Source organism: Coffea eugenioides, chromosome 3, assembly GCF_003713205.1.
Source record: "Coffea eugenioides isolate CCC68of chromosome 3, Ceug_1.0, whole genome shotgun sequence".
In the NCBI taxonomy this organism is placed as follows: Eukaryota; Viridiplantae; Streptophyta; class Magnoliopsida; order Gentianales; family Rubiaceae; genus Coffea; species Coffea eugenioides.
Window position 1 is genome coordinate 34,609,923 of NC_040037.1, and position 23,126 is coordinate 34,633,048.

Here is a 23,126-nt window from a genome sequence, read left to right on the forward strand (position 1 = left end):
GCAATCCAATCCTGCCAATGATAATCCTGATCCCATTGTCACACAGCAAAATTTAGAAATTGAGACTGCTCCCTTTTGACGTTCTCGACATGATGGAAGGCCAGTTCTATCTCTTTTTTTTTTTTCTTTTTTAGGCAAGTTCTATCTGACGATTATTATGTTTATTTAGGTGAATATGATTTTGACATTTATAGAGTTGTTGATCCAGTGACTTTTAAAGAAGCAGTTGCCAGTCCATTATCAGATAAGTGGAAGGTTGCAATGCAAAAAAAGATGCAGTCTGTGGCGTATATTGGTGTTTGGGAATTAGTTGAAATTCCCAAAGGCTTTAAATCCATTAGGTGCAAATGGGTGTTTAAAATGAAGAAGATGTTAAAGGTAATGTGGAGAGATTCAAGGACAGACTAGTTGTTAAGGGATATACACAAAGGGAAGGTGTAGACTACATAGAAACTTTTTCTCCAGTTTCATCGAAAGATTCCTTCAGAATCGTCATGGCCTTGATTGCACATTATGACTTCGAACTCCACAAATGGATGTCAAAACGGTATTCTTGAATGGAGATCTATTTGAGGAAGTTTACATGAAGCAATCAGAAGGTTTTGAAGAAAATGGGAAGGAACAAATGGTGTGTAAATTGAAAAGGTCAATTTATGGTTTGAAACAAGCTTCCAGGCGGTGTACCTCAAGGTTCATGAAGTGGTGACATCTTTCGGGTTTGTTTAAAATACAGTGGATTCTTGCATATAGGTCAAGGTCAGTGGGAGTAGATTTATCTTCCTTGTTCTTTATGTGGATGATATCCTATCAACTAGCAGTGATTTGGAATTGTTTCTTCATGTTAAAGGTTTTTTATCTATGACTTTGATATGAAAGATCTTGTAGAAGCTAGCTTTGTTCTTGGTGTAGAGATCCATAGAGATAGAGAAAGGAAACTATAGAAGTTATCTCAATCTGCTTATATTGATCACGTTCTTGCTAGATTTAACCTGTAGAATTATAAAGTAGGTGTGGCTCCATTAGATAAAGGTGACAGGCTAAGTAAAGAGTAGTGTCATAAAAATGATCTTGATAGGAATTCTATGCAAGGAATTCCTTACAGCAGTGTAGGGGGTAGCCTTATATATTCTGTGGTTTGTACAAAACCTGATTTTACCTATGCAATAAGCGTATTAGGAAGGTTCTTGGCAAATCCTAGTCATGAACATTGGGTAGCTGCGACGAAGTTGATGCGGTATTTGAAGAAAACAAAGATCATATACTTATTTATAGACATGTTGATGATCTCCAGGTTATCAGTTTCACTGATGCTGATATATCTTCATGCTGATATATCTTCCACGAGATTTTCTATCATCTATCAGTGAAACTACCACGAGATATATTTTCATGTTAGCAGGCGGTGCCATATCTTGAAAGAGTTCAAAGCAATCTTTGATAGCTTCTTCCACCGTTTAGGCAAATTTGATTGCTTGCTATGAAGGTGGGGCTCATGCTAAGTGGTTGAGAAATTTCATATCAAGCCTTAAGTTTATTGATTCCGTTGCTAGACCATTGAAGATTTATTCTGACAATTCCGCTGCTGTATTTTTCATAAAGAACTCTGGTGGTGCAAAATATATTGGCCTAAAATTCTTTAATGTTAAGGAAATGGGCTGATAATGTTGATGTGCTTTATGAGCATATTGCAACGAGTAATATGCTTGCTAATCCATTAACCAAAGAGCTGAGACCTGTGGTATTGGTTTTGATCGACTTGATCACTTTACTTTTGGATCATGTGAGTCAAACCACACTACACTCGATGTGGAATTCATGTCAATGAAGTATTAGTATTTGTAACTGTACAAGTCCTACATTGTTAAATAATGCAAGGACATTTACAGTTCAGTGCAAATACTTTCATTGGACGGAATTCTGAACTGAGATGTTTTTTCAGTGGCCGCTGTAGCAATACTTAACCCAAAAAAAGTTTTCAATTTTTTTCTTTTTTCTTTTCAAACTCAAATTAATTAATATTACCCAAGTGGGAGAATGTTAGAAATATTTACTTTATTTAGGATGTCACTAATTATTTATTTTGTCAAAACGGATTAAATAAGATCAGTAAAACCCATTGTAACGTGATCCACTACTGTTTAGGTCTAGGTCTATCTCAGTTAAGCTATTTGGGTACGGTATGTAAGGTGTAGGGTTTATATTTAGTTAGGGTTCCCTAATGAAAGGGTCCAATTCAGAAACTAGGGTTAGGTTCTTCTCTCCCATTTATAATACTATAGCCTATAAATATAGACTATCAGGAGGGTTTTGCCCCATTGAGAGCCACCACATAGGAATTAGAGAGGGGGGGGGGGGGGGAGCACCTAACCTAGATACATAAATCTTAACATATTGAGTGGATTCATTGCATGGATCTGTGGTTTCTTCTCAATCTTGTCAGACAAATATCTTATATCACAAGACTCTTTACAAGCTTATTACTTTTGCACACTTCTTCTTACTCTTTCTTTATATTTGTCTACTTTGTAATTTTGTTATTACAACTTGAATTACTACTTTTTTCATCAATCACAAATAATGTCTTTGTCAAAGTATTAATATGAAGAAATTTCTTTTCAAGTACTCACCATAATTTTAACTTTGGTCATCAAATTTGAAACACACAAATACGTTACAATAAATAAAGAAAAAAATATAAAATACGACTACGACTGAATGAATTAATTAATAAAGATAAAAAGGAAGATGCCCCACTTTATAACCACCCCCTATTTTTCCTCTCTTCCGCAAATAAAGTTAATCCTAGGACCTATACTATTCGTTTTCAAATCTGGTGTTGATATTTTTTTTTATTATAGCAATACTGATAAATAAATATCATAGATCATAAAACTCATTCTGTATTTTTAACTTGTACACAACTTTTGACCCTCTTTTCTCCTTTGTCTTTGCATTTCCTTCATTTGTTTACCATAACAAATTTTATACCACTAATTCTATCGTACAAACACAACCAACATACAAGTCAATTTTCTTTCATGAAACCGATTTATTCTAAAAAAAAATCATTTCATATATTTAAATCAACACTTATATAATTAAGTATCAGCATATATTTCTCACAAAATATTCGGATTAAGCGGTATAGTTGTTGTTGCTCGAATACTAAGAGAAACACCTACAATGAATAGTATTATTTTAAATACATATTTTAAAATCAATAAAATTGAAAATACCATACCTACAATAAGAAACCTTAATAAACCCACCATTTAATTTATAGATTGTTTGCATACAAATTATAATAACTAATATTTGTATTGTTTCAATTTTATAGATGTCCTCGAAAGGACAACAATTACCCACATGCACAATTTTTGAAAAATGTAGTCGTTCATAAAACCTTCCCATATAGAGAATATAATATGCCTCATTCTATAACAATATAATCAATTAATTCATACGCAAGACACAATAATCTTATTATACCCGAAAGGAAAATCATGAAATTTACTGCTCATTGATTACTACAAATTCTTGATGATCGTGCCTTTCTTGTACAATTACATTTTGAAATAAAAGTGCATGAATTATCAAAAAGTGCATCATATATTCTATACAACTCAAAAAATTAATCCAATGTTTGAGCATCAATCACATAAACAACGCCTTGCATTCTATCATCTTGCTATTGAATACATAAATATACATATTAATCGAACAAATTATAATTAACTTATATAATTCCAAATACATAAATAATTCTTATTGATCCATCAAAAAAAATACAAATTGCTGATATATTCTATCTAAAATTCTCATATGCTGAATAGGATTATTCTCAATTATAATCAACCTTGATGCCTGGCCACAGAGCTTATCATTCAACTGACTCATCATCGTATAATTTGTTATAATCTACATTCCTAAAAGAAAAAAATTTAAGTAAATCAAATAATTGCAACAAAAATAAAAACTAACAAAGAAATTAATTTTATAAGAAACCACCATCTCAAATTATTACTCCAGATATATATAAAAATAGGCTAGACAATTCTCCTGAACACAAAAGATTTCCCAACCATGCCCTTATATAATAAAGTGTAAAATACATAAAACCTCCTTGTGGTTTAGTCTAAGGTCATGAGATCTCTCAATTATTTGAAAATAACTAGAAGACCCCATTTTAGTTGGGACTTATTTGGGAAATGAACAAAAACCATGCAAATAATAGAGAGTGAGCTGTACACTCTTGATACGCCAGTATGGATGACAGTGTAAGATGGTAATTTGACGTTGACTTTACTTTTCTTTTTCTTTTCTTTTTTCTTTTTGTTTTCTTTTTCCTCTTTTTTATTTCTAAGTTTGCCCTTGTTTCAGCAAACTAGAATCCCATAAGCAAAAATATAGCCGTGCAACATCGGTCCATGCGGCCGCCACTGTGCCGGCTGCCACGGCTTGTCGAAACTTTATCAAGCATGCATCCCGAGCTCTATTTGTGGTGCGGACTTTTTTCTGTTGTCCAATTTGGTCAAAAATGGCCAAAAAGTAGTAAAACAGGTTTAGAATCAAAGTGGATCTAACCCTCTTTGTACCCTCAAATCACATCCAAATCTTGTACAATTTAGTACTAAGATGATCTTCAAGAGCCATCATATAGATATGTATCATCAATTTTACACGGAATACATGAAAAATCTTGAATTTATATTGAGATACAACAGTAATAGAGATGACGATAAAAATGTAGACGACAACAATGGCGAGAAGGTGATGGCAGTGACAGGCAAATTGTTGGTTTGATTGACAGATGGAAGAAAAAGAAAGGAAAATGGAAGGGAAATGGGAAACAGAAAAAAAAATGAGAAAAAAAAAGGAAAAAAGAAAAAGTGCTTAGTGTTCTAACTTCGCTTGGCAATAGAAACCTAGAATAGAGAAGATGACGTATCTTTTAAAATTTCAAATGAGCCCTTCAGTTTTACCTTTGTTTTAAATGAAGCAAGAAAGTCTTTAAAATTTTAATTAAGTCTAAAGGTAACTTTTGGTATAGTTCGAAGACAGGGTTAATATAGAAAATTTATGTCTTTTCGTCAATTTAAATGGTTTCCGTCCATTTTCCAAACTAGTCCAAACCAAAATGGAGCGTTTTGAATATTTTTAAATAATAGGGAGATTCTGTTACTTTAGATCAGATCGCACGAGATTAAATGTGTTTTACCCTATAATAAACAAACCAACAAACACCCCATATCATCCACAGTCACACGTATACATGACATTAGCATAAACTAAAGTAGCACAAAACGTTGATTCTACATGCCAACACTATACCTTCACTCTCGGCAACATTGCAAATTACTCTTCTTGTCATTCATGCAAATAAATACAAATTTAGCTATAATTTCTAAATCTATACTTCGCAACCATGCATACCATAATTCAGACTACACCAATCCTTATCACCTCCACTATAATTGCAACTTCTCTGCTGCCCAAATAAACGCCAAAGCTATAAATCTAGCATATCAAACTAATTCGCAGCTCTCAAAAAAAAAAAAAACAGCAACCAACCTCTCGCAATTCATACAGCCACATCTTGACTAAAAAATGGTAACCAATTTACAACACATATCACAGCAAGTTTAACTAGGACCACCATACACGAAACTCAATAAATTTGGGTAACCTAGAGTGTAGTGTCAAGCCTAACAACTATTATAATATAAAAAAAAAATTTAATGTCGTCAAAACTCGAGCCTCCGTAAGTCTATTTTCCCCTTTTTTCTTCGGAACATTTTTGTTGTTTAAATTGTTTTTTGATTTATTTTCTATTTTGGTTTTATGATATAAGCATTAGAAAAGGAGTGATGAAGTAGCAAAATGGAGCCCATTTGATCAAATGTGGTGTTTCAACAGTTAATTGTAAGGGGGTTTTGTACCTTTCAAGAAACCATATAATGTTTGGAAGCCAACAAGAGGGAGAATATGATTTTCGGCTTAATGTGCTATCTTTGTTTACGAAAGTACTGGCTCAGATTGGATAAAAGTTTATGAGTCAAAAATATTGTTGTTGCAAGAGATTTGTTGGTTTTGAAGTTTTTTGGGATTTGAACATGGGCTGTATTTGTCTCAATAAATTTAATTTACTTATTAATAGTTAAGTCTCATTAGAAGACGATGGTGTGCCTTTAAGATTAGATCAGAAAGTAAACAGTCTCTTATATGTAATTGTTCACGATAATAGCGTTAAATGGGTTCCTATAACACTTTAATATCGTCTTATGGTTGCTTAAGATATACTCCTTTTTCTTGGGGGAGTGATGGATTGGGTGGTTCGGGAGGAAGAAATATAAGTAAAAGATCTCAAGTTTAAATTCTCCTACTTACATTTTTTAAAAAATAAAAAATATATACTTTTTCTTAAATATACTTATTAAAAATTTATACTTTCACTTTTTGTGTATTTCAACTGTGTTTCTTCTTGCTTATGGACATGCCTATTTACAAGATATTATGAATGCATTGCCAACTATACCACCACTGAAGCCCAAGTATCAATTGAGAGCAACAAGTGAGATGCATTTGACACCTAAAAATCATGTAGATTTGTTTGTCATGCCACTGGATTAGAATTATGTCAAGAGTGATTGGCTGATATTATGATGATACTAGGTAGCATAGATATCATTATGGGAGAAGTTGATCGTTAAAATGATAATTGATACAACCGAACTACAGGCTATTAACTCTTTTTTCAAATTCACCCCAAATAAAAAATGGATAGAACCCTTTGATTAAACAAATAAAATTAAAATTCATATTAATTAATCTCAATATGGGGATTCTCGGTTATTTAATTTCCTGATGTTAGCGATGTACAGTGCTCAAATAAGATTATTTTCTTCTCGGCACCTTTTACTTTTTTGCATTATGTGGGAGTTATAATTAATTCCTGTTTATCTACTTCTATCTATGTGGGGAGGAAAGAAATGTCTGTACTCGGCTACAAAATTTATTTTGTATATGGCGAGGGTTCTATTTTTCTCTTAATGGGAGTTTTGGGTATCGGTTTATATAGTTCTAGTGAACCAATATTAAAATTTGAAACATCAGCCAATCCGTTGGCTCAACTTTATCCTAGTTTTGCCGAGGGAGCAACCCCATTTTTCACCTTGAATTGATCAAAATATGCGGAATTTTTTATCTTTCGTGGAGGATTAGATCCAGTAACTGGGGGTCTGTGGCTGACCGATATTGCACACCACCATTTAGCTATTGCAATTCTTTCCTGATAGCAGGTCATATGTATAGGACCAACTGGGATATCGGTCATGGCTTGAAAGATATTTTAGAAGCTCACAGAGGTCCATTTACCGGCCAGGGACATAAAGGACTATATGAGATACTAACAAGCGTTGGAGTTCACATTTTCATCATCTTTGGTAAAATCAAGTCCCCCGCGAAGACATTCATAAACAGCTCTATTGTAGTTTTTAGCAGATAAACGTAATTTAGGTTTAATAGTACATCCCAACAAGGGACGACCATACTTGCTCAATTTATCTCTCTCAACTTGGATGCCATGAGGTGGCCCTTGGAAGGTCATTTATCTCTCAACTGGCTGTCTCTGCACCCCTACCTCCTTTATCACTGAGCAGTCATTTAGGGGCTTTAGCTGGTGATCCGGGCTGTTTCCCTTCTATTGGAGTTTCCCTCATTCCTTTTATTGAACATAATGATGCGAATCGGGCTTTAATGAGTTTAAATATGCAACGTCAAGCAGTTACCCTTTCTGGAAAGGTTTGATTCAGCAGGAGAAGAAGAGGCAAAAGTTGGAACAAAAATATCATTTGATTCGTCGATCCTCAAAAAAAGAAATAAGCAAAGTTCAGTCATTAAATGACAAATAGGAAATTTATAGAAAGTTGCAATCTCCATTGCAGAATAGTGCACCTACACGCCTTCATCCACGTAATTTTTTTTACTGTCCGACATATCCTTTCTTTATTTGCTTTATTAATGGATTTATCCATAATTTTTTTTATTGATTCAATAAAAAGTTGTGTATTCAGTCTGGTAATATTAATGATAAATAAAAATATATCTATGTATATTCTTTCAACGAAAATTTTTATAAAAGAATTGAATTTAGAGAATAATCAGGCATTTCTTACCCGGATCCTAACTAGATTAATTTATACCTGCGTGTTATTTGAACTCGATTGAGTTAAGTTTGTGAAAAAAGTATGATTCATAAAAGATAGAAATCAGAAATCAGAAACACATTCCACCTAAAATTAGACTTTAAATAAAACCTTCTTCGAATATGTTCTTGAATTTATTCGAGATGTCAATAAAACCGGAGAAGAATATGGTCCTTCGGTTCCTTTTATTGGAACTTTGTTTCTATTTATTTTTGTTTCTAATTGGTTCAGGAGTTCCCTTTTACCTTCGGTTCCTTTTATTGGAACTTTGTTTCTATTTATTTTTGTTTCTAATTGGTCAGGAGCCCTTTTACCTTGGAAAATCATACAATTATCTCACGAGGAGTTAGCTGCATCCACGAATGATTTGACATGACACAGGAGAAAGTTAGTTTGTTTGGATAAGAGTTTATTTGGATGATTTATTTGAGATATTTACTGTAGCACTTTTTGTGATGTGATGTATGTGAGATAAAAAGGTGATTGGGAAGATAAAAAGGTGGTTGGGATTTGTGAGAATAAATTTTGCAAACCAAATAAACTCAGTCCAAACAAACTAACTATTTATCATGATATTTATAATGAAGAGGGGTTCCATCATATTATATTCATGTATAGTGACATATTACCCCGAATTTCCACAAAACAAAAAAAAAATTTTCAATACTCAAACTCCCTATTTTATTAGTTACTAAAAAAATTCTAGTGATTTTGCTTGTAAGTGGTGGCGTTAATGCCCTTTCTACGGATGATGGCTTTAAGGTTTTTGCTGTTAGTAATCCTACTATTGGAGCCTCAGTGGTTCTGATTCGTTGTGTATTGAGATATGTAAGCAATTTATTGACTTCATTTATTTGACATGCTTTTTTTTTTATTTTAATTACTTTACATGCGAACTATTTACATGAAATTATAAAGTATTAGATACAAAATAAATTATTTCTTCTTCTTTTTTTTTTGGTGATAGGCAGGTCAATCCACCTTACCATGCTGGAAGTCCACTCTGGGAGTGATTTTGAAAACAAAAATGGATTATGTCAGAGATTATTATTCAAGGAAAAAGCTTTAGTAAGACCTCCTATGATTTGTATACAAGTTGATATACTTCTCTCGGAAACGAAATTTGACTAACTAAACCTAATCCCAGAAGTCAATCCAAAAGCCGGCAACTCTTGGATTGCTCCCAGGGACTTAACTACAAGTTGATATACGAATAGTATTATTCGTAGTGTTTTTTTTTTATACATTTTTAACCCTCTATTTTGTAAGGGGTTTTGTAGTCCATTTTGAGTACTATACCCATGAGTTTAATTTTACCGTTGAAAGTATAAAAAAGATTTATCACTCCTCAAATGATATTAAGAATTTAAATTATTGAAAACTGTAACGACGGATAATTTTTTCTATTTCATATATTGGTTATAGCTCTATAATAGGGAAAAGGTGTGTATCTAAAGGGATCAATGGATGGTTATCAACAAATAAAAAAGGGTTAGTTTATCTTATTTGGTCATCTCTACCTTTAGTTTTATAAACAAATTTCAAAATACGAACAAATTTTTTTGTTCTATAAGCATCAGGATTTAAAAGATGGACCAAACCTTCTCCAAATTAATTCCCGTGAGACAAATGGGCCTTAAAACTGGTTTCTTTTGTATTCTTTTACAATAAACTTTAAATAAGACGTAACAACCCAGCAGGAACATTGGTTAGTTATATATCTGTCGTTCAGATTCATAGTTGATGAATTTAGAACTTTAAAGCTGCCAAATTAAAATATTCATGGGGGAATTTACAGTTTCAAAAGTTATGGGTCATTATAGAATATCTCAAAAGTTTAAAGCATAAAAGCCATCAAACAATTACAACAAATTCCTCCTGTTTCTTCTGCTGTCCCCTTTCCCTGAACACCATTTCCTTCCTTCCTTCCGTCTATTTCACCACTCCATTTGACTCATCCTTGTTTCCTTCATCGACTTCTCCTCCTTACTTTGATCAATGTTTTCTTTCCTTGCGACGAACACACACAGAACCTTGCCTATTTTCTTTATTCTGTTCTCGTTCTCTTCTCATCCGTTCTTTCTTTTTTGCTTTTCTGTTTTCATTTTGATTTCAGGCCTTTTAAGTTTCAACAAAGGCAACAAGCAGCAGCCATGGAATAATCACACGATGCAATAACTCTGCAAAGAAAATATGCAAATAGAAAAAGATCATTTGGCAGAAAAAATAATCATGTGAAATGGCTCAAGGAAGAAGATAGAAGAACTCAATCTTTTCATGATATGGTTTCAGCTAAAAGCAGAAAAACCCTCCAGAAAAATTTGAATTTGGCAGAGAAAATCCAGAGTTTCAACAAGACAACGGGTTCCCGGTCAAACTGGCCAGTCTGATTTGAGTTTTAAAAGCACTGACTGAAGGACAGCAACCAAACTTTAAAAGAGTTAGAGACCATACAATGACCTTTCTCACAACATGATTCACTGCTCAATATTTTGACGCCCAAAATTATACATGGAGGAAACTCCACTTTCATTTCCCAGAGAGGCAAGTTCTACAAGTTAAACGAAGATGTCACGATAAGCATCAGAAAACTAGGTCATGCACCAAAAAGATCAGGAGGAAACTTATTTAAAGTCCATGTTGACATCCATCTGGGAGCATACAGCAAAATTAACTTCTATTGCAATTGGTCACTGCCTGATCAGTTATCAATTACAAAGATAAAATAAGGAAGCAAGAAAGCAAAATAAATCACATTATTCATAATTTCGTGCATGATAAATGATCATAACGACCACCAAGTATAAGCAAGATTTCTTCCATTAAAGATCCAAGATTCTTCCTCAGGTATAACCAAATTCAGGACAAGATAGAAGTTGAAGCTCAGGTGAGTGGCCAATTCTATGACTATGGCAAAGGTTAGGACCATGAAATCTACTAAGGCACATTGTTCAAAGATATACTTTCAAATCACATCGTGTCTTTGGCCATTTAACAGCTGATTCTCTTTCACAATTGATTTTGAAAACAATAATGTTAATCTTGCCAATCATATAATTTTTTTTCATCTTTAAAAAGATGACGTTACTTGCAACCCCTTGCTGTACTGAACTTCAGTATTCTAGGTCGAAACACAGACAGCAAAGGAGCAAGAAACTGAATATATGAAAGGAAGCATGAATCCAAGAACTTGAAATTATCAATAGCACAGACCTGTGACCCCATTTTACAACTCCAAAAGTGTATAGGTAGGTCAAAACACAGACCTGTAAGGAAAATTTCAATTTTGTCCAGTTGTTTCATGATCTTTTTTTTTTTGGATTTATAGAATTCCAACTACAGCATTTGGGAAATAATAACAGTAATACTCAACATAGAACATGTAGCATTTAGCACAAACTGTCTCTAAAATCAATTTGCTAACTAGTTACTTTTTTATGAGAATACAATAAACTTCCACAATAGCATTTCGAGAAATAAAAAATATGGTTGCAATTGTAGTCCTTCTATTTTTCATTTTGTTTAATTTTTCTCTTATAACTTAAAGAAGCCATAATCTTCTAAGTATGAATCGCATTCCATGAATTTTCTCTTATAATTTTTTTCTTATGTTTTCAACTTGCGATTTTAAGAATTTTCATTTTTTCAAATGGTTGAATGCTGAAGCAGAAGGTTTTTGTGCTGGCACACCAAGGACCATTTTTTTATTTACACTTCCTCCCCCCTTTCCACCCAACCTAGGGCCAATCTTGAACATTCAGAAGTTGACAGTAGATGTAAATTTTTTGTCATTAGTTTGACAGAAAGCTGATAGGAAGTTAATGCTTATTCATGTGACTCCAGACTATGGGAAAGAGGCCATCATTAAATTAGCTCTAAGACCGATTATTGTCAGATACACCACTGATCTGACAAGGTTACCATTCATTTTTTAAATTTTGTTTTGGAATTGTAATAGTTTGAGAATTCCTAAAAGAGAGAGAGCATAACTTGGCCAATACCTCCATTTGAGTCAAAAAGGATGTAACACTCTTTTTGTCCAATTTCATTGGCTAGGAATCTAATCATCACCAAAAGACAACAATTCACAATCCCAGGTTTGGCATAAAGCTTTCAGCTTTGAGAAATCTAACTACTCTTCTTAAGCTCACCTACTTAGCCAACAGTGAAATCTCTTGTTAAGTATTCAGGTTACTCTCCTAAGCTGCATATATTGGTCAATGAAATGAGGCCTAAATGATCAGAATGGTGGAATGCAACACAGAGGTGGCACAGAAATAATATGTAGTCGCATGGAATCTTTATGTCAGAATTGTATTACTGTGGCAAGGAGGTAATGTTAAACTGGCTAGGAAAGAGATTAACGTGAAATGACACACTTCCCTGACAAGATTGCTATAATTTTCAATTTAGTTTTTGAAGGAATTCTCTAGAAGTGAAGCAAAGTTTGGACAAAACTCAAAAGATCCTTTCTCAATCAAGGTATCAATACCTTGTGAACATTCTCAGCCAATTAGTAACTGTCCCTTCTTTTGCCATATCACATGGAATAACAATAATTTTCTTCTTTTTTATTCATTTATTCATTTTTTTTTTGTGTGGGGTAGGGTTGGGGAATTAATGGCTGGAATATACCACATCTCAGACATACATCATCCGAGTACCTGAAAAAACATATTGCAGTGATAAATTCCCAGTTGGAGGCATAAGTGCGTCCACAGAAATACGTCCATCAAGCCCCCGAACTCTGAAATGGTTATTGAGCTCTTAAAATTCATTCTTGTGAGTGAATTTATCTGCAATTATGGTAACCAAATGCAAGAAATGTTTCAACTTACTCCCTCCCTTTTTTTATAACTGACGTTTAAGGTTTTGCACACCAATTAAGAAAAGTTTTTCATTGTTTAAATCTATACACTACTTTTCTTTTGTACCCTCATTAATTGTCCAATTCACCCATGTTTTCTCTCACTAGAGTACTAAATGGTGCTGTTTTACTAGGCCAAAAGCAATGCAAACTAACTAGGAGTAGTAATTAAGAACCCTGTATTGGAAAAGAGAGATAAAAGGGTAAAATTGTGAAAAAATAATTAATGCTGCATGGGGATAGTAAAACGACAGATAAAAGTACTTAAGAGCAAATTTCTTAAACGTCAGTTATAAAAAAAGGGAGGGAGTACATGATTAGACATAATTACATCATAAGAATCACTTACAACATACCAGCACGAATGGTGCCCCTTAGCCTAAGAAGGGGCTGATCTACAAGACTGAAACAGTACACAATCTATCTACAACAACTTCAGCAAGATAAAGTTTTAGGAGAGAAGGCCAGTTAGAAACTAGTTCAGACTGAATTGCAAGGATGATACTGATGTTATTCAGATTATAACAAAATCAATTCGTCAAGAACAAAATAAGCAGCAAATTAGCACCTATGTTACTTGGTCTCAGGTATGGGAGTTGGGTACAGCAATGTGTCTAGCGTCCAATATTCATTAATTTCTATAACTAAGATATGGCAAAACACCTCTAAAGACTTGGACATGAGTACAGGGGGCTGTCCTGTCTCCTCTTTTGTAAGAAGCATATTAAGAAAATATGACAATATAAACCCACTTAAACTATTTTGTACCACATGTTTAAATGGAAAATATCTATTTAAACATGTATTTGTGTTTTAATAATTCCTCAGTGTTGCACAGGAAAAGAAGATGTAAAAGAAGCAAAGAAAATACACATCATATTTAGAATAAAAATCCACATGCACTCCTAGCAGTTTCAACCATGATATAAACCTTGGACCTTTTGCTTCCTCCTCTGTTTTTCTTCGTGTTCATTGACTGAGGAGTCCAAAACTTCAAAAGAAGTGTCACACACAGATCACATACCAGAGTGCCAATGTCATATCATGTCTGATAAGGGTAGAAGACTCTTAGTAAGAAACTTTAGCATCCTGGTAAATCTTATAACTGCACAGAGGCATGTTAACTGCAGCTATTAAGTAGATCCATGAAAATTTCACTGGTCTAGCTCTAAACTTCCAAAACAACCCTGAAAGAGAACTATGGGTGTGGGTCTGCCTACCATCCAGGCCTACACCCAGACCCAGACCCAGACCCAGACCCAGACCATGCCCAAAACCTTTCATAGTCTATAACCATACACAAAAACATGTATACATATTTTTGCAGTTACCTTACTATTGTAAAATAGAAAACTTTCATCTATAACTTCAGTGATACAACGTTCAAAACTATGCTTTTTCCTCAAGGTATCTTTCACGACTAAAGACATCCTCTTTGGAACAAATGATTATCAATATAACAGTTGTCTTGCTAAAAAAAAAAAAAAAAAAATTCAAGAACACAGAAAGTGGTATTCCATTCGAAACAAGATAATATATTTGAGATGCGAAATGAATTTGGGAAAATGAGGTTCAGATGTTTAAAAAACCTGTTGAATCTGTCCTCTCAACCATCTAGGCTTTCTTTCAGAAGATCAAGGACGCAAAGGTCCTAATGGAGAGAGAAGCTTCACACTGAAAAGAGTACAGAAAATAAGAATATTTTATATCCACCATAGTTCAGATTTGACATATGGAGCAGAGATTTGTCTTCTTGAGAAGCCAAATGATGAGTCTCATAAAGGTAGCTTAACCCATACCTTAACCACTTTCTGTCAATGCTCTGGCTTGAATTGCTTCTAACAGATCCCTGTGGTACAAATGAATATCACAATTCTGAAGGGAAAAAGATTTAACAAAGAAAATGGAATCTTAAACTCAGCATTCTAGCAATTATAAGACAGACTTTAACAAAAAACTAAGTAAAGCAATGAATCTCATCATGCTTAGTGCCTCAAAAAGGAATCCTCTTTGAGCAACAGGTTCATATGAGGACGACTTATTCAACTCATTCACTTTGTTAGCAGGCTCAATGTTTTCTGGAAAAATTTCTCATTGTCATTCAGTTTTTCTTTTTGGCACATTAGGCAAATTATACTTTCAATTCCTTATTCGTTACAGCTCATGTAATTTCATATAAAAGACAACACCCAGAAGTAGAAAATTGAAACACTAGCTCTGAGACAAAGAAAAGGTGCAACTTTCAAATTATAACACTGCTGAAGATAAAAATACAAAAGGAAATTACTTTCAATGTTGCATAGGTTAAGGGGAAGACTAACATGACAGAAGACAGATATTAAATTCGACCATCCAGAACCCCCACTCCCCCTTATCCCCCAAAAAAAAGGTGAAGAAAATCTAGACTTCTCTCATCTGTAATAGTGTTGTTTTTTTTTATTGCCCCTAAGCATGCTTTGGTGTGGGATTTCCTTCTTTTGTTCTTCCTAAGTTTAGGTAAAGTAGAAGAGAAGTATAACCTTCGGCACTATCCCATTTGAAATGTAAAAGTAAGAAGAATCAAGCTTATTTTCAGGCCCAAAAATATCAGATGGGCTTCCATCCATAGAGCTCAAATTGAAGCTCATGATGGTCTTTCAGCCATGGTTTGTATCACCAAAGGAAACATCAACTCCTGTTTCAAACCATGCCTGAAATATTAAGTAGATTGATCACTACTAAAACAGTCAAACACAACAAAGATATTTCAGAACTTGATAAATTTGATTAATAAAAAATTTTAAAATGTAATGTGTACTATAGCCTCCTACATATTACAAAAAAGAACACTTCATAAACAGGGAACATGATGCAATGGAAACATCAAACTGAAAGCAACTACCTGGTAGGAAAGCACAACATCTTGATGCTGCAACCATGAAGGTGTAGCAACTTCGCTGACGGTTCACTTGCCTCACCTCTGTTGAACAACAATCTTACGTAAAATAGTAAGTGACTACTTGCCTCTCCTTCATTGAAAGAATTTGCTTATCCTGAATTATTGGGCTGCTCCATTGAACTTTGACGAGGCAAATCAGAAGTCTCAGTCAATCAAGGTGTTATCTTAAGAAGCGCAATTGGAAATATTCCTTCACATATAAAATTGAGGACTCTTCCAACATATGTGAGATATACTACATGTAACTCTAACCAGTACAGTAAAAGAATTCGTCTAAGAGGTACAGAATCACCATTCTATGCGCCCTATGTTCTCTCAAAAAGACCCTCTATTAACATTGAATCTGTTTGGGGATTTAACTGGCAATTATTTTTCTTCATGATGTCCAGCAGTTCAGAGCAACTGTCAACAAGCCCCCTCTTAAGTAAGCCATCAATTAAAAGTTTCCAAGCTATTTCATCATGATTGTAGCCACACTCTAGCAGCCAACAGAATACTGCTTTCGCTATGTCACTATTGCCTTGATCATATAACCCACAAACAAGCAATTTGAAGGACTCCAAGTGTGGTATTAAACCATGCTTGACCATGTTACCAAGAATCTGCAGGGCTTTCTCGTGCACTTTCAACTTGCAGCAACAGTTTATCAACAAATCATACATATCTTCTGTAGGAGACAAACCATGCTTATGCATATAATCAAACAATTTCCAAGCTTCTTCAATTCTTCCTTCTCTACAAAGTCCAGTAGCAAGCGCACTGTACGTGTTCAAATTAGGTGCATAACCATATTCAGTCATTTTCTCAAAAAGCATCAGAGCAGTACCAAAATCCATCACTTTCCATACATCAGCAATGTTTATTAAAGGAACCCCACCTTTCAGATCGAGTCTGACTTCAGTTACATTTCCTTTAGTATGCTTTTCATGTGAAAGATGTTTAACTAATACAGCATAGGTATACTGAGAAGGTGCACATCCAGCATCAACCATACGTCTAAGGGTATCAAATGCACCGTCCATCAATCCTAAACGTCCATACCCATCCATTAATGCAGTGTAGGTCATAAAATCTGGCCTAATGCCTTCTTCTTTCATTCTAGTCATCACATTCTCTGCTTCATTCAACTGCCCTTGGTTGCAATATGCAAGAAGAAAGGAAGTGTAAGTGCAAACATCAGGTTTATATCCTAGAGAAACCATTTTATCAAGCATTGCATAGGCATAACCAAAGGCATATTCTTTTAGCATATTCTCAATGAGAATAGAACAAGTAACAACATCGGGTTTCACACCTCTCTCCAACATCCTTTCCAATAATTCAGATGCTTCATGCATTTTGCCCTCTTTGCACAACCCACTAACCAGCACATTATAAGTGCAGGAGCTCGGAATGCAGCCTTCTCCAAGCATCCTTTCAAACAAATTAAAAGCAATATCCATGTTGGCTGCCCTACAATATCCATCAATCAAAGCAGTATACATCACTTCATTTGCCTCCAGGCCTTTGTCTTTGAGAGAATCAAGCAACGCATTAGCTTCTTTAACCCTGCCTTTTTTGCATAATGCATCAATTAGAGGACCATAAGTCCACTTGTCAGGTGCTACATTACTCTCTTCCATCAACCTAAGCAATCTAAACGCATTATCAACATGACCCTCTTTACATTGTCCATGGACTAACAAGTTGTAAGTTACAATAGTTGGAGCTAGCTTTCTTTCAAGCATGTTATTAAGTAATGCCATGGCCTTGTGCACTTTTTTTGCCTTACAAAATCCAGAAATCAATTCATTGTATGTTCGGGCATTAGGACTACATTTATTAGATTCCATCACTTCCAATATCTTGAAGGCAGCATCCACCATTTCTTTCATACAGTAACCATTAACCAGAGCGTTATAAGTAATTATGGTAGGAACAAATCCCTTTTCCGACATCAGAATCATCAACCTCGACGCTTCATCAAGTTTACCATCTTTACACATGCCATCAATGAGAACAGTGTAAGTATGAACATTGGGCTCGCAACCTTTCTCCTTCATCTCTTCAAATAACTTCAAGGCTTCCATTGTCCTACTTAAACCACACAATGCATCAATAAGTACCGTATAGGTCCTAACATTAGGACAACAATAGTCCTCCCCCATTTTCTTAAACAACTGCATCCCCTCATCTAACTTCCCCACCTCACACAACCCATAAATTAAATTGTTATATGTAACCTCATTTCTCCGACAACCCTTCTTAACCATCTCCTTGAACACCCTAAAAGCACTATCTACATCCTTTTTCCTACAATGCCCCAAAATAAATGACGTAAACGTGTGAGTATCAGGCCTCAACCCAGCTTGCAAAATTTTACTCAAGTACAACTCAGCCTCATCCACATTCCCCAACTTACAATATGCATTAATCATGGTATTAAAAGTATAAATATTTGGCGAAATCTTGTCATCCAACATCTCAACATACGCACATTTCATATCATCAATCATAAGAAACCTTGCCAACATCATCAACATGGTATTGTAACACCTTAGACTAATCTTAAAAAGCAACCCATTATCATGATCAGTTTTACTATTATTCATATCCCTCAACACACCTAAAACAAACTGCGCATCCTCAGGGGATTCGCAGATCTTAATCATTGAAATGCGGAGTTTTTCAGCAAACCCAATAAACTTATTGGGGATCAAGATATGCAGCAAGGAAGAATATGATTGAACACTTGGTTTAAAAGATGGAATGCAGGAAAGATAGTTAAAGAAGTTGAGAGCCGTTTGGGGATTGAGATTGGGAAATTGGGAATAGAAATTGGCAAGATGGTTTGGAGTTAAAATTGGAATTAGTTTTTTGAGAGATGGGTGTTTTTGCCAATTGGGATTGGACAGGAGGGAGTAGAGTTTGGCGGAGAGGTCTTGTACAGGAGGATTAATATTGGGTTCTGGAGAAGTGATAGGGAGCAAAGAAGGGGCAATGGAAAATGGGTGCTTGGAAATGAGAGGAGATGGACCTGGCTTGTTGAGATGGTTGACAGTGGCAGTTGATCTTATAATCATGGTGCTAAAGGATCGGACAGCGCAAGTGAGAGAGTTCTTCCAGACCATGGAATTGGCATCTGGGAAAAACAAATACATAAAGTAAGTTGAGAGCAACGCAAAATCCATAAAGGAACATTTCAAACTCAACATCATACTCTACTTATATAGCACACAAATAAAACAGAGAATTAGTCGTGTTAAAAGAATAAAAAAGAGACAGCTAACCAAATGAGACTAACATACCAATTTAAAAGCAATTCCACACCAGAAAAGACTGTCTTGAGCAAGCAAAGAGCCAGTACCCCTAAATAAGAAGTCAGAATACTAGTACGGTCAGAGAAGAACTGTACCATAAGCAATTCAAAAAATGTGAAATTCATCACACACTCTAAATTGTGACAAACAAAATATCTGATTCATGAATTTTGCATACATGCAAAACATCCTAAATGCCAAACATCCAATCTCAGAATTACTTCTAATAAGAAAAAAGGTGTACAAGTTCTACATGTTTTAGGAATGCAGGTTTTTGAGACTGTAAGAAAGAGCTGAACATTGGTACAAGGTCCAATCTTGCTCTATAACAGTACCACCAGCTGAAAGCCAAAATCAATTACCACAAAATAATCATAGACAAAAAGCCTAAACCTTGCCTTGAACATGCTGTGCTAATAAAATCTAAGAGAAGAAGCAAAAACAAATATTCAAGCTCGAACAACTTAATTGAACGTGGCATCCAGAGCTTTTCTTGTAAGTGCTAAAGCAGCTGGTGTTCATAACAGCATATACATTCAAAGCTCTGATACAGTTCAAAGGGAGGTAGAATCACAGGATAGAGAGGGTTTGGCAAAAACTAATAGCAATTAATTTGCCAATTACCACAAACTCAACACCAAAAAGCATAGACCTTGTCTTGAACTTGCTGTCACAATTTAAGAGAAGATGCAAAAACGGATTTGTGAGCAATTTATTGAACTGTGACATCCAGAGATTTGCTTAAAATGTTAAAACATAATAGCATCTACATTCTCCTTACAGAATCAAAGATAGTTTAAAAGGGGGAAAACAGAGGATAGAATGTTAGTTGAAAAATAAGAACTATTAAATTGCAAATAAGCACATGGGATCTTTTTGTTGGAATAACTTGCTTGCCTAACCCAATCAGTAACTTTGGAAGTTTTAGTTAACAGAATTTTTCATACTTTCTACAGTCCACACAACCAAAAATAAAAAAATCAAGCAGCAAATGCAATAATTCATGCAAACACATAGTCAACACTTAAAAAATTAAGAGAAAGTGCAAAAATTTGAAAGCTAAACCAAGATTAAGACACTGTGCAATCTAACTTTCAGAAGAAAAGAAAAATAAATATTGTGTACAAAAAGGATATAGTTTCAGGGTTCGTACAATCGCAGTCAAGACAAAGGGACATAAAAACTGAGTCAAAGGCAAACAGAAGTTAATATCTTTGATTGTCAAACACCAAGCAAAGTTGACGACTACATTTTAAGTTCAAGTTGTTTCAAATCCTATAAGTTTCATCAACACACGGCAGAACCATACAGAAATTATAGCCACAAAGTTGAGGAAAAGCTTGTAAACTGCAATTTACATATTTTACCTGCAAATAACAATTTTGTTAAATGGCAAAAATTCCTGCACTTTGGTGGCAGAAGCTTGATGAACATAAGAAATTATTGTAGCAAAATTCTAATTAGAAAGTTGAATTAGTGTGCTAAATTGAATATCCAAAGTGGTTACACGGCAAAGGAGACTACCAAACAGCAAGTAACCCTAAACAAGTCCAATTACAATAGTAATGGAACCAGATATTCTACATAGATGGACAATAAATTTAAAATCGCAAATGTAAAGTAAAACTTTTTATACTAAGATAAGGGATGTTATTTATCTATAATTATATATTCATTTTATACTAACCAATTATACTTGTCATAAAATAAACCTTAGACCCAACCAAAAGCACTATTTGAATGTTTGCAATACCAAGTGCTTAAATGCCAATCACAATCCCAATGACTTCTTTCCTGGCTGAACCACCATCCCTACCACCTATAGGAATACTCTTCAAGACCTCTTTATGCATCTGAAATGACGCTGTCAGGAAAGAACTCAATGGCAACCTTTCAGTAGTCCTCATTTCCAGCCACCATGTCATCATTTTCTTCTTCTTTGCTCGGGTCAGGCCTGCTGCAACAATTAATCAAGACTTTTAATAGCCCGGTCCACTTGTTCCCTGGTTGGAGGAGATGCACACTTTAGACATAGATATAAGATGTTATTGAAGTGTCACATTATTTTAGACCAATACATATAATATAACCACCAGTGGTTTTAGTTTTTTATTTTTTATTTTTAAATAATATAAACTAAAAGCAAAGAGAAAAAAGAAGAAACGACCAAAAATGGGACCTTGGAAATGCGACGATCAAATGCCCGGTATAATCTAGGAAAAGAATTTTTCAAATATTTGGAGTCGCCATTCAAAATTGGACCCTAGGTACAACGTGTCAGCTAGAAATTCTATCAAAAAATGAAAATTTTTATTTTTTGAGACAAAATTCTTTAATTAGACTATTCTTCCTTTAAAAAGATAAGATAAAATAAACTTCAGTTGAGAGGAAGGAAGGTCAAGATTTCAACCACGAGCACCTTCCCATAGCTGGTAAAAACTAGTTGAAAAATTAATCTGCATTCTTACAATTTTTAGGCCAAAAGTTGAGTCAGCTTAAGATAAACAAAATACTTAGCATGCATTTGATTATCATAAAGCAAAAACTAACACTTAAGCTTCCACACACATGATAAACGAATAAATCAATGTCCCTAATTCCAAGCTTCCAAAAAAAAGTGTCCATACTCAACAATAATAAGAATAAAAAAGTGAAAAAAGGAAAGAGAAAAGAAGCGGAAAACTTGACTTGCATTAGCCAATGTGAGTAATCGAAATGCTAATTAGGACTTACTTGACTAATCGAAATGCTAATTAAAGACACTACTCACATTCAGAAAATACAAGAATCCAGGCATCATCGAAAACATGGTTTGAAGACTTGGCCGAGTCCAAGTCGACCCGACCCGATTCATCACTGGAACTTCAGCTTCCACGCCATATCCCGGAGACAGTAGACCCGGTGGAAACTCGTTCAGACTCGGAAGATTCGGGCCGAGTCGACTCCGGGACTCAAAGCGCGGCCGAGTCATCCCATATTGACTCATCAGAGATCCATGAACGGAGGCTTTCACCATGATTTTCAGAGACTTTTAGGGTATAAACAAATAATAATTAAAAAAATACACTTACCCGCATCCAATTCATGAGAAATTGCACAGAAAGACAGCCATAACAAATCAATCTTTAACCCAAAATAATCTCTTTGAAGACTCTTCACTAAACAGCAAATGGGTGGCAGATATCCAAGAAAAAGAAAAGGAAAATTGAAAGGGCGAATCAAGGAGGCTTTCGGGTGGTGGTGAAATCGGGGGAGGAGAGGGAGGAAAGAAGAATGAGAGGCAGAATCGAGGTCGAGGGAGGAGACGGCTACTGAAGCTGTGCAGAACTGCAAAGTTACAGAAAGATTAACAATAATAATAATAATAATAATAAAGGGAATAAATAATAATAATAATAATAATGATGATGAAGGGAATAAATAAAAGGAAAATTTTCAGAAAACTGGCCTGATACTTGTTTCAGTTGTTTGTATCTTTCTACTTTGAAAAATCTCATTTACCTTATTGGGTATTTTTCTAACTTTTGCAACCCACTTTAAAATATAACTAGTTTTTGGCCCCCGCGCTGGACGAAGCCAGGGAGTTAGACGTTTAGGGCTTATAATTTTTATGCGGAAATGGCCATCTGCAGAATTGCAAATTGCATACTTATAGATATATATGGACTTTTTATTCAATTAAATGTGATGACAGTCGGTTCAAAGGTAGATCCTTTCTCATAGTTATTAAACCCGACCCGGAGGGGAACCCGGCGGAAGAGGTGGGTGAACGGGTTACTGGTTCAACCAGTGGGTGAGTGGTTCTGTGAGAACCCGTA

At 34.7% G+C, this 23,126-nt stretch overlaps 1 protein-coding gene across 2 annotated transcripts; it reads right to left on the minus strand.

Annotated features, from left to right (window-relative positions):
- Positions 1-9,959: 9,959 nt before the first annotated feature.
- Positions 9,960-22,596, minus strand: LOC113764541 (pentatricopeptide repeat-containing protein At5g65560). 2 transcript variants are annotated; one of them, XM_027308459.1, is made up of 8 exons: positions 22,380-22,596; positions 20,996-21,311; positions 19,297-19,357; positions 15,953-19,130; positions 14,871-14,920; positions 14,661-14,745; positions 12,869-12,951; positions 9,960-10,384 (listed from the first exon to the last, which is right to left on the minus strand). In XM_027308459.1, the coding sequence occupies exon 4, from the start codon at positions 19,117-19,119 to the stop codon at positions 16,315-16,317; it is 2,805 nt and encodes a 934-aa protein (XP_027164260.1). In that variant the 5' UTR covers positions 19,120-19,130; positions 19,297-19,357; positions 20,996-21,311; positions 22,380-22,596; the 3' UTR covers positions 9,960-10,384; positions 12,869-12,951; positions 14,661-14,745; positions 14,871-14,920; positions 15,953-16,314. The 2 variants fall into 2 exon arrangements, with proteins under 2 accessions (XP_027164260.1, XP_027164261.1); XM_027308460.1 differs by lacking the exon at positions 12,869-12,951.
- Positions 22,597-23,126: the final 530 nt, after the last annotated feature.